The sequence below is a fragment of the Trypanosoma conorhini genome (genome assembly GCF_003719485.1).
Source record: "Trypanosoma conorhini strain 025E chromosome Unknown Tco_14.4_contig_00346, whole genome shotgun sequence".
Classification (NCBI taxonomy): domain Eukaryota; phylum Euglenozoa; class Kinetoplastea; order Trypanosomatida; family Trypanosomatidae; genus Trypanosoma; species Trypanosoma conorhini.
In genome coordinates, this window is record NW_021704424.1 from 1 (window position 1) to 9,155 (window position 9,155).

The 9,155-nt window shown below is 60.7% G+C and overlaps 7 protein-coding genes across 7 annotated transcripts, besides 14 other annotated features; all 7 read right to left on the reverse strand.

Annotated features, from left to right (window-relative positions):
- Positions 1 to 11: 11 nt before the first annotated feature.
- Tco025E_05699 (40S ribosomal protein S3) lies at positions 12 to 419 on the reverse strand (the record flags this gene model as incomplete). Its single annotated transcript, XM_029372592.1, has 1 exon — positions 12 to 419. One exon carries the CDS (start codon positions 417 to 419, stop codon positions 12 to 14), a length of 408 nt encoding a protein of 135 aa, XP_029227378.1.
- Positions 420 to 483: 64 nt separating this feature from the next.
- Positions 484 to 533: a microsatellite.
- A 3-nt stretch (positions 534 to 536) lies between these two features.
- Positions 537 to 560: a microsatellite.
- Positions 561 to 612: 52 nt separating this feature from the next.
- Positions 613 to 635: a microsatellite.
- Positions 636 to 677: 42 nt separating this feature from the next.
- Positions 678 to 695: a microsatellite.
- A 171-nt stretch (positions 696 to 866) lies between these two features.
- Positions 867 to 891: a microsatellite.
- A 14-nt stretch (positions 892 to 905) lies between these two features.
- Positions 906 to 928: a microsatellite.
- A 60-nt stretch (positions 929 to 988) lies between these two features.
- Positions 989 to 1,303, reverse strand: Tco025E_05700 (uncharacterized protein; the record flags this gene model as incomplete). Its single annotated transcript, XM_029372593.1, has 1 exon — positions 989 to 1,303. One exon carries the CDS (start codon positions 1,301 to 1,303, stop codon positions 989 to 991), a length of 315 nt encoding a protein of 104 aa, XP_029227379.1.
- A 93-nt stretch (positions 1,304 to 1,396) lies between these two features.
- Tco025E_05701 (putative 2Fe-2S iron-sulfur cluster binding domain containing protein) lies at positions 1,397 to 2,281 on the reverse strand (the record flags this gene model as incomplete). Its single annotated transcript, XM_029372594.1, has 1 exon — positions 1,397 to 2,281. One exon carries the CDS (start codon positions 2,279 to 2,281, stop codon positions 1,397 to 1,399), a length of 885 nt encoding a protein of 294 aa, XP_029227380.1.
- A 594-nt stretch (positions 2,282 to 2,875) lies between these two features.
- On the reverse strand, positions 2,876 to 4,054 carry Tco025E_05702 (putative NAD/FAD dependent dehydrogenase; the record flags this gene model as incomplete). Its single annotated transcript, XM_029372595.1, has 1 exon — positions 2,876 to 4,054. The coding sequence occupies one exon, from the start codon at positions 4,052 to 4,054 to the stop codon at positions 2,876 to 2,878; it is 1,179 nt and encodes a 392-aa protein (XP_029227381.1).
- Positions 4,055 to 4,164: 110 nt separating this feature from the next.
- Positions 4,165 to 4,195: a microsatellite.
- Positions 4,196 to 4,488: 293 nt separating this feature from the next.
- Tco025E_05703 (uncharacterized protein) lies at positions 4,489 to 6,570 on the reverse strand (the record flags this gene model as incomplete). Its single annotated transcript, XM_029372596.1, has 1 exon — positions 4,489 to 6,570. The coding sequence occupies one exon, from the start codon at positions 6,568 to 6,570 to the stop codon at positions 4,489 to 4,491; it is 2,082 nt and encodes a 693-aa protein (XP_029227382.1).
- A 180-nt stretch (positions 6,571 to 6,750) lies between these two features.
- Positions 6,751 to 6,771: a microsatellite.
- Positions 6,772 to 6,882: 111 nt separating this feature from the next.
- Positions 6,883 to 6,943: a microsatellite.
- A 27-nt stretch (positions 6,944 to 6,970) lies between these two features.
- Positions 6,971 to 6,996: a microsatellite.
- A 65-nt stretch (positions 6,997 to 7,061) lies between these two features.
- Positions 7,062 to 7,107: a sequence feature (A-rich).
- A 108-nt stretch (positions 7,108 to 7,215) lies between these two features.
- Positions 7,216 to 7,244: a microsatellite.
- Positions 7,245 to 7,368: 124 nt separating this feature from the next.
- On the reverse strand, positions 7,369 to 7,929 carry Tco025E_05704 (succinate dehydrogenase; the record flags this gene model as incomplete). Its single annotated transcript, XM_029372597.1, has 1 exon — positions 7,369 to 7,929. One exon carries the CDS (start codon positions 7,927 to 7,929, stop codon positions 7,369 to 7,371), a length of 561 nt encoding a protein of 186 aa, XP_029227383.1.
- A 235-nt stretch (positions 7,930 to 8,164) lies between these two features.
- Positions 8,165 to 8,201: a sequence feature (GA-rich).
- Positions 8,202 to 8,493: 292 nt separating this feature from the next.
- Positions 8,494 to 8,552: a microsatellite.
- A 96-nt stretch (positions 8,553 to 8,648) lies between these two features.
- Positions 8,649 to 9,155, reverse strand: Tco025E_05705 (60S ribosomal protein L6; the record flags this gene model as incomplete). The annotated part of the gene is made up of 1 exon (XM_029372598.1): positions 8,649 to 9,155. A coding segment is annotated over one exon (507 nt), but the record flags the coding sequence as incomplete, so codon positions are not given.

Genomic DNA, 9,155 nt, shown 5'->3' on the forward strand with positions numbered 1-9,155 from the left:
GCCGCCCACCGTCACCTCACACCCCTTCGGCGCCGCACTCCATCACGTGGCGGACGGATGCCCATGGCGGCGCGGCGCACCTGCAGGTTGCTCAGCAGCTTAAAGCGGAGTGACTCCGCCTGCGCCATGGCGGAGAGGCCACGCACCTCGACGCGCTCGGCGTACAGCTGCAGCTTGCCCTCCTTGTAGTGAAAGCGCTGCTGCAGGCACGCCGTGAGCTCGCGGATGCGGCGGCCCTTCTCCCCGAGCACCTCGCGCGTCTTTGTGGCACGGATGACGATTTCGGTGCGGGTGGACGTGATGCGGTGCTCCACGCCAGCGAAGCCGTCGTCGGCGAGCTCGCGCTTGAGGAACTCAAACAGCTCGGCGTAAAACACGCCATCACGGACGATCATGCGCTTCTTGGAGAGAGGCCCCATTGCCGTTCTTGCTTTCTTCTTCGCCGGCGCAACCCGTTACTTGCTTCTCTCTCTTGCTCTACACGTGTGCGTGCGTGCGGGTGGGTGTGTGTGTGTGGTGGGGGTGGGGGGGTGGAACAGCAGCAGCAGCAGGAGATGCAGAAAAGTCAAAGGGCGGCTCGGCTGCGAAGGGCACACGCACGCGCACGCACGCAGGGAGGAGGGAGGGGGGGAGGGCGAAGGCTCCGGCGGCGCAGACAAAAACTGGGGGGGCAATCCGCAGCAGCAGCAGCAGCACCGCCGGTTGATTGCGACGCAACGGGCACGCCCATCGAGACGCACTTCCCGCCACTGTGGACTGTCGCCTTTTGCGTCGCCCACTCGCGCATCCCCCTCTTTTCTTCTGCTCCTTCTCTTTCGCGCGGCGCCTCCAAGCAGACACGAGGGCAACAACAGTAATACCAACCGTAATAATAATAATAGTAATAATAATGCGATACCCCTATTACACACACACACACACACACACATATGCTCAGAACAAATAGTAGCGCTCGTGCCGTTAAATAATTGCGTGCCCTTTATGTTTCTTAGCGGCCGCTTCGTCGAGTCAGGCTCGAGCTCCCCACCACACCTTTCGACACACCAGCACATTCACCGCGCAGGCGCACAATGCTGGCTGACGTCACACATCTCGCCCAGTTGCCATTTCGCATTGGGAAGGAATGCACGTAAAACGTCCCAATCATAAAAAAGAAAAAAAAAGAAAGTGCCCAAAGTAACGGAGGGAGCAAGACGTACAAGCGCAGAAGCCGCCGCTCTGCCGTTACCTCCTCGCCCCGCGTCTCCATCCAACTGGAATGGGTTGTGGAGCAGGAATGACCTGCATAGATGACGTTACACATGGGTGGCGCCTTTGCCTCCACCTGCCGCGATGGCGCAAAGAAGCGTATTCCGCGTATTCAGCATGGTCGTAGTGGGCAGAAAAAAAAAAGCTACTACGCTGCGGGAGGCTTCTTGTCCTTGTCCGGGCAGTACACCAAGCAGGCTTTGAGGCGCTTCAGGACGGCCATCACATCGGCCTCGTCGTCATCCACGTTGCCGCCGGCCACGCTGCTCGGCGTCGGGGGCGTGGAGGAGGGGCCTTTAGTGGTGGCAGCAGCAGCGTTATTTCCAAAGGGCCACCACCGCCTTTGGCGGCTCTCCGCCACCGGGACCGCCGCCTCCTTTGCCGCTGCGCCTTCCACCTTTTCCTCCTGACGCGAGGCGGCGCCCCACCCCGACGCAAACGCCCCCACCCCGCCGCCGTTGTTCTTGCTGTTTCCTGCGTTGTTCTGAGTTTCCCTGCCGTCGGAGCGCCAGCGAGCCACCAGACGCTCCTGCGAGGATGCGCCGTCCGCGCGGGCCGCGGTGTGTGTCTGCCTCTGTTGCAGCTCCTCCTCCTGCCGTTTCTGCGCTTCTGCCTGGTCCAGTCGCTGCTGCTGCGCAATCTGCTCCTCGATCGTCGGCTGGTCCTCCATCTCGGGAAACGTCGGGTGCCAGCGGCGGAGGACCGTCATGGGGTCGCAGTCGTAGACCGGCTTCCGCACACTCCTGTTCACGGTGTTGTGAAACTCGCACAGGTAGCGGTTGAGGGCCAACTTATCCGTGACCACCGGCGGGTTGCGCTTCAAGTAGCGCCGCATGTGGTAGCCGCAGTGACTGCAGGCGTACACGTGCGACCAGCTGTGTAGGAAGGCGCCAAACGCCTCCTGCTGCAGCGCAGAGGGCTTGTACGGGTACACGGCGGCGGCGGTGTGCAGAACGGCCCAGCCGGCGTGGCCGAGTTCGCCCGGCGTGGGACACTCGCCCGGGATTTCCTTGAGAGGCTCCTCTCCGGCCATTGCGCGAGCCCGCCTCTCGTTCCCTCCCCTCGGCCTGGAACTGTGACGCACGACGGTAGGCAGGTATGTATGTGTCTGCGTGTATTTAGCACCGGAAGCCAAAACCACACGGAGAGAAGGAAGCAGGAGAAAAAACCCGCTCTCCTCCGCCTCTGCTTCTTCGCTTGCATCCAACCGCGCAAGCGACAGCGACGCCAACGCCGCGGGGCGAAGGAGCGACAAAGACCCCCCCCCCACACCAGAAAAAAAGGAAAAAAAAGGAAACATAAATTCAGGGGAGGAGAACTCAAGCAAAGCCACGCAGTGGCGGCAAGGAGCCAAAGGGAGAGGAAAAACCAAACAAGCCAACCCGCCCTTCCATTGGGCGCGGCAAGCACACAGCTGCAGTTATGCACAGACGACCAGCCCTCACCGACGAACGGGAAGTTGCACGAAGCCGTTCTTTCGTCTCCCCTTTCTCTCGCCGTACACACATACACACACCCCAACCGGGAATGAGAGGAAGCGCGAGGAGGGGAAAGCAAAAGCGCTGACGTCATTTTCCCTTCCTTTATTTTCTTTTTACACGTGTCCACAGGCGAGTCACGATTTTAGTTAGTGCTGCAGAGCCTTCATTTTTGCCATCAACGCCTCAAGGGACTCCCCGCCGTCCGTCGACACAAACTCCTCCTCCGCGTGCTTCGCCGCGTTCCCGGCGCCGTCGCTGTACGCGTACTCCACACCGACGTCGTCTGCGCCGCCCGGCTGCGGCGCGTGCAGCACCAAGTCCTCCTTCCCCTGCGCCTCCACCACGATTCCCCACTCAGCCGCAGACGCCGCCGCCTTCGCCTTCGCCGCCGCCCGCTCCTTCGCCGCCCGCTCCTCCCTTTGTTTTCTCCCTTGATACAGCGGGTGGGCCGCGTCGCCCATCGTGGCACGCCGCGCAGCGTATTCCTGCTGCCGTCTCACGCAGGTCTCGTTGCGGCACTCGGGGTTTGCCTTAATGGCGACGCAGGGGAAGTGGTCCCGCATCGCGTCGTAGCCGACGTACTCGCTCACCGTGCCGAAGTTCAGCAAATACTTGAGCGTGTTCTGCGCCATGAATCCCGCCACGATGCCCATGGTGGTGGGGAGCGAGGCCGCACAGACGCCCTCGCGCTTCGCCTCCGGCATTCCTGTCGCCACCACCAGCGGGGGGCAGCACTCGTAGCAGGGGGTCACGCCCGGGAGCAGGAGCTGGATGTGGCCGCTCACGGCGTTCTCCGCGACGCCGCTCTCCATCCAGGGAAGGCGGTGAAGCAGGCAGGCGTAGTTGACCGTGAGGCGGGCCTGAAAGTTGTCCACGCAGCAGAGGAGCAGGTCTACAGGCGAGTTTGGCTGCACCCCGCCGTGCTTCGTGAGGGCGTCCACGAACTCCTGCCAGTGCTCGGTGGCGGTAATGCTAAAGGCGTAGGGGACAATCTCCGTGTCCGGGTTGATGCTCTCCAGCGTCTGCTTCGCCGCCTCCACCTTCGTCATGCCCTGCTGCTCGGGGCGGTAAAAGAGGCGGTTCATGTTGGCGAGCTCCACCTTGTCGTAGTCAAAGAGCAAAATCTTTGTGATGCCGCAGCGCGTCAGCATCTCCGCCACGACACTCCCCACCCCGCCTGCGCCCACAATCGCCACAGACTTTTGGCGGATGGCCTCATAGTTGTCTACCACGCCCATTCGCTGCAGCGCCATGAGTCGGCTATACGGATTGTCATCCCGCACCGTGGCGTCTAGGGTCGTTCGCGGGCCCCCCTCCTGGTGCATTTGCCTCTGTTGCCGCTCCCTTCGTTTCCCTTATCTCCCTTGTGCTTACTTGCTCGATCAGCCCCCCTCAGAGGGTATTGGGCTGCGCCGACAAAGCTACTCACACACACAGAGAGAGAGAGAGAGAGAGAGAGAGAGAGAAGATAAAGGCAATTCATCCACAGAAAACACACAAACACAGACACCACAGGAGATAAAAGGGACTGCGCACGTATTCGGAGGCAACGCCATTCCTTTTCTTTTTCTGTTGTTGCTGCCTATTTATTGTTTTGTTTTGCTTTACCCGCTTTTCCTTCCTCCTCCGCTTCTCTGTGCGTAAGCGCGGCGCAGTGCGATGCGTGCAACTAGGTCGGCAGGTGGGTGAATGAAGGGGCAGAGCAAGAAAGTCCGGCAAACCCCCCTACATACACAAAACGGGGGAAAAAAAGAGTGGACTACTGTGACTGGGCCGTCTGGGTTGACGGTTGCACAAACAACGATATGCAACTGTCAAGAAAACGCTGCAAGTCCTCGTCCTCCTCGCTTGGCTCCTCCTCCTCCTCCTCCTCCTTCGCTTCCTCCGCAATCTCCTGCATAAAGGCGTTAAAGTCAAGCGGAAGCCGAGTTCCCATCGAAGGTCGTGCCGAATCCGAGAGCGTTGGCCCCTCCTCTCGTTGCTGGACGCCCGCCTGCGTCCGGTCGCTGGAAGACACGTTCGTGGGCGCCACGAACGAGGCGGACTGCGCCGCCAACGTGGCGGTGGGGGCGACGGCGGTACAACTGACGATCGTCTGCTGGGGGGATGCGCCGTCGACGGTTTCGCCGCCACGGGGGCGCTTGCCGCCTCTGCGCGGCGTGACGGCCCCGCCACCGGCGACAGAAGCAGCAGCCACAGCATCGGCAGGGGCGTCCGGTGTGGCCCCCACCACGACCTCGCCGCCCGCGGAGGGAAGCGCGCGTTCACCGCCGCGCGAGGGAGTCGCGTTCACCTGCGAGGGCCCGTCCAGGAGACCCGACGACCCCCGGCCGAGCGACGCGGGCACCAGCACACCGGGCGGCGAGGGGGCGCCATGCTTTACACGCTCCGTCCCATTGGCGGCGCATGTCGGGCGCCTGTCGGGCCCCGGGGCTGTGGTCGCCGTCATCGTGGGGAGCGTCTGCTGCGGGCTCCCCGACGGCGGCGCCGCGCCCGCTGAGAGCGGCGCAAAGCACGTGGCGGCCACCGGGGCCTCGGCCTCGTGCGTCCCACCCGCCGCAGCGACGCCGCGGTCTTCGCCCGCTACGGTGGTGACGGAGTTGATGGAGCGGCGACTCGTCGCCGTAAGCCCCTCACCGCCGTCCATGGCCCGCTGCGGCACGTCAAAGGCCGCAAGGTACATGGAGAAGGTTACTTGAAACGCGTTATCCGCCGGCGGTAAGTGTTTGCCAAACGTATTCTGCTGCAGAACGGCAACACCGTTGCCTGAAAAAACAGGCACAGCAGCAGCAGCGGCGGCGGCGGTGGTGGTGGTGGTGGCATCGGTAGCTGCAGTTTTGGCTGCCAATGAAGCCGCCTGGGCCGTGATGGCCTCCACAAAAACGGGGAGGCCCTCCCCCCCGGTGCGCACGCGAATCATCAAGCCGAGCTGATGCGCCAGCATGCAGACCTGCTTGAACGGTTTCAGTTCAATGATTTTACCTGGCAGCAGCACTCCATTCGATCCCGTGGCGGAGGCACGTGCCTCCGCCACGGCGCCATTTTCCCTCGACGACGTTGTCCATTCGCCGTGCGGCTCGTCGTCTTGGGGCGCATGCAGCTGCATAAAGCGGAAGTGCTCCTGCGACGCCACAACCTTCGTCTCCGCCCCGCCGCTTTTGCTGCCGTCGAGCGGCGGGTGGGCGCCTTCCGTGGCGTCCGCCTCACCGTTGTCCACAACCCACAGCTCAAGACGCGACTTGAGGGGCTGCACCACAACCCGCGGCCGTGACGCGGGGAACCAGCCAAGCAGCGCCCCCCACAACCACGCCTCCCCACACGCATCAAAAAGAAACCGCTCGGGTGCAAAGAAGGCGCGCTCCGGTCGTCCTTCCGCCAGCGGAAGCGCAAAGCTTTTTGTGGTGCCGCAGGACAACACACACTCCCACTGCAGTGTGTCACAGGCGGCCATGACGGACGCCGAGTTGGGGTCGTAGCGAACGTGCATCTTCCCCAGTCCCTGCGACTGGCGTAGCACCGTCATGGTGAGGGCCTTCGTTGGGAGCAGCAAGTAAAATTCCCCGTCCTCGTCGTGGAGCGACGAACTTGTCCCGGCTGGTGCGCTGCCCGGTTGCCCGGAGGAATCTGCCGCGGCACTTCTATGGATGTAGCGGTAGCCCTTAAGGTGGCAGGCGGCAATGGTCACGAGCATGTGCGTGCTGCGGGTACTGTTCACCACACGCAGCTGCAACATGTCCCGGTGCGGCTCGAAGAAGACCCCCTCGCCCTGCTTGGAGACGGTATGCAGCAGGTGCATAAACGGCCGCACCGAGTCCTCTTCAACAGAAAAGCTAAGAAACATGCGTTTTGTGCATCAACGGTCGCCCCTCCTCTTCGCTCCTTTTTCCTACGGCTTCTCCCAAAGCGTGGCGTGAAACGGAGCAGAGAAGGCACAAATAGGCGGCAAAGCAGCCCGGCAGAGACGTAAATGCACGCCGCTGCTGCACTAGACAGCGGCATCCACGCAAACACACACATATACAGAGAGAGAGAGAGAGAGAGACTTGCATTCGCCCCCGCTCCCCCCCTCCCCCCATCAAACTGTAATACAGACGCAACCAGAGCATCCACCACTGCTACAAGCACAGTATCTTCTGCGTTGATCTTCCACTACCACACACGCCGCATAGGCGCAAACACACACACACACACACACACACGTGCAGACGCACACATGCATAGGGAGGGATAGAGATGGTAAAAAACAAACAAACAAACAAACAAACAACAACAGCAAAGACGACACTTATTCCCATATTTTCCCGAGAGGCAATTTTCATACCAACTCACACCAATAAAGAAAAGAAAAGCAAAAAATAAATAAATAAATAAAGAGAAGTTTGGAGGGTGGGGAGAAAGCGGCGGCGTGGAGTGGTGCTAAAAGCACGCGTGAAAGGAAGCAGGGCAAAATGAGTAACCCACCCTTGCGTCTTCTTCATTGGGGCATACAACAAAAGAAACAAACAACAACAACAAGGAAAGAAAGGGCAAGTTTATGGTCAAACCACCTACACCCCCGCATCCCCTGCATGCATTCTTGCCCACACACCCACAACCCACACAACCCTCCACTTGTTTCTAGGGATGCCTATTCACCAGCCTATTTCGTGATTGCCGGCTTGTCCAGTGGAGGTGGCACACGCGGTGTTGCGGGCGAGCCCATGCGCTTAATTTCCTTCGCAGCGTACGCCGGGTTAAGGAACTTCGGGCAGGTGATGCTGCAGTTGAAGATGTTGTGGCAAAAGTTCACCAAGGAGCCATGCTCAAACATGCTGACACGGCTGTCATAATCGCGGTCGAGCGGCTCAATCAACCAGCGATACGACTGCAAGAGAACGGCGGGTCCGAGAAAGTGCTCGCGGTTCCACCAATACTGCGGGCAGCTTCCGGTGCAGGAGGCACAAAGCACACATTCGTACAAGCCCTCCAGTCGATTTCTATTGCTGCTGTGCACCTTCTCCTTGAGGTACCAGCGGCTCACGGCGTACGGATTGTTTCCATAGCCTGGTCGCTGCGTCACAACGTGAAAGGCCGTCTTGCGGTTGTCCTTTGCCGTAAACACGGTCTCAGGCTTCGGCGCGGAATTCCTCAAGATGCGGCGATACATAAAAAGGGGGCTGCTGTAGCGCGCCACCTCACCTGCAAGCGGGGCCGAGGGCATTTCTGCAATTTATTCCTATTTCCTTTTCCTACCACTACTGACAAGCTATGTGTATATAAATAAATGTACGCAAGTGTGTAGTGCACGCACGTACTCCTCGCTCGCTATGGCGTTTTGATGCACTGACTAAACTGTTACGCGGAGAATGCCGCTTCGCTGCTGCTTACATGCCCCCCATCCCCAGGCGCACACGGCACGGCGGCGGCGCCACGACGGCAACACAAGAAAGCAGCAGGAGAGAGAGAGAGAGAGCGAGCGAGAAGCAAAAGAGATTGTTATTGCCATTTTGCTTGCAGGAGGACACGTCTTACACGTCCGCGGCACAGCGGCGGTTGCCGCTGAAGGAGCCGGCCAACGCAACAACGACAGCAAAAAGCGAGATCGGGATGAGCCGCTCAGTTATTCGTCGTTGTTCTTTTTTTTTACTTCGTTTTGTGTGTTGTTGCCGCTGCCGCCTCACACCGCCACGTCCTGCTGCTGCCACGCCTCACAACCACCGCCAACGCCGGCGGGGGGCACGGGCGGCGAAGACGGACGAAGTCCGGCGCGCGGCAACCCCACACCAACCAAAGAAACGAAAGAAAACGAAAAAAAAAAAAGATGAAAAACAAACCAAAACAAAAAAGGACGCGTCGGGACAAGTCGCGTAAAAGTGAAGGAGCGGGAATCCAGACATCCACGCCGCATGGGGCTTTTACCAGTTCATGCGGTGCGGTGCATCACCCGGCTTGATGGTGAAGACGGAGTGAAGGTAGCCGGCCTTTTCCTTGCCGAGCGGGTCCTTCTTGATGGCCGCAATGAGCGCGGCGTCCACCTGCTTCTGCAGCTGCGCCCGGGCGTCGCTGACGGTCCCCTTCGGGGCCGCCTTCGCCGTCTTCTTCGCCTTTCCGCTCCGCGGCCTTCTTTGCCTTGTCGCCCATGAACTCCCCCTCCGACTTGACGCGCTTCTCCTGCTTCGGGCGCGCGAAGATGTCGGCGGTGATGCCGCTCACGTCCACGTCCTTCACGTCGACCTTCGTCGAGGTCGCAATGAGGTAGCGGGAGTCGATGCGGCGGATCGGCACGCCGTTGTACTTCATCGGCCCGGAAACAACCAGCGGGCCGTTACCGGGGAGCTGCTTCAGGATCACCGCACGGCGGCCACGGAAGCGGCCGGCGAGGATGATCGCGATGGTGCCGGGCCTGCAGCGCTTCCGCAGCGTCGTGTACTCGGGGCTCTTGCGGCT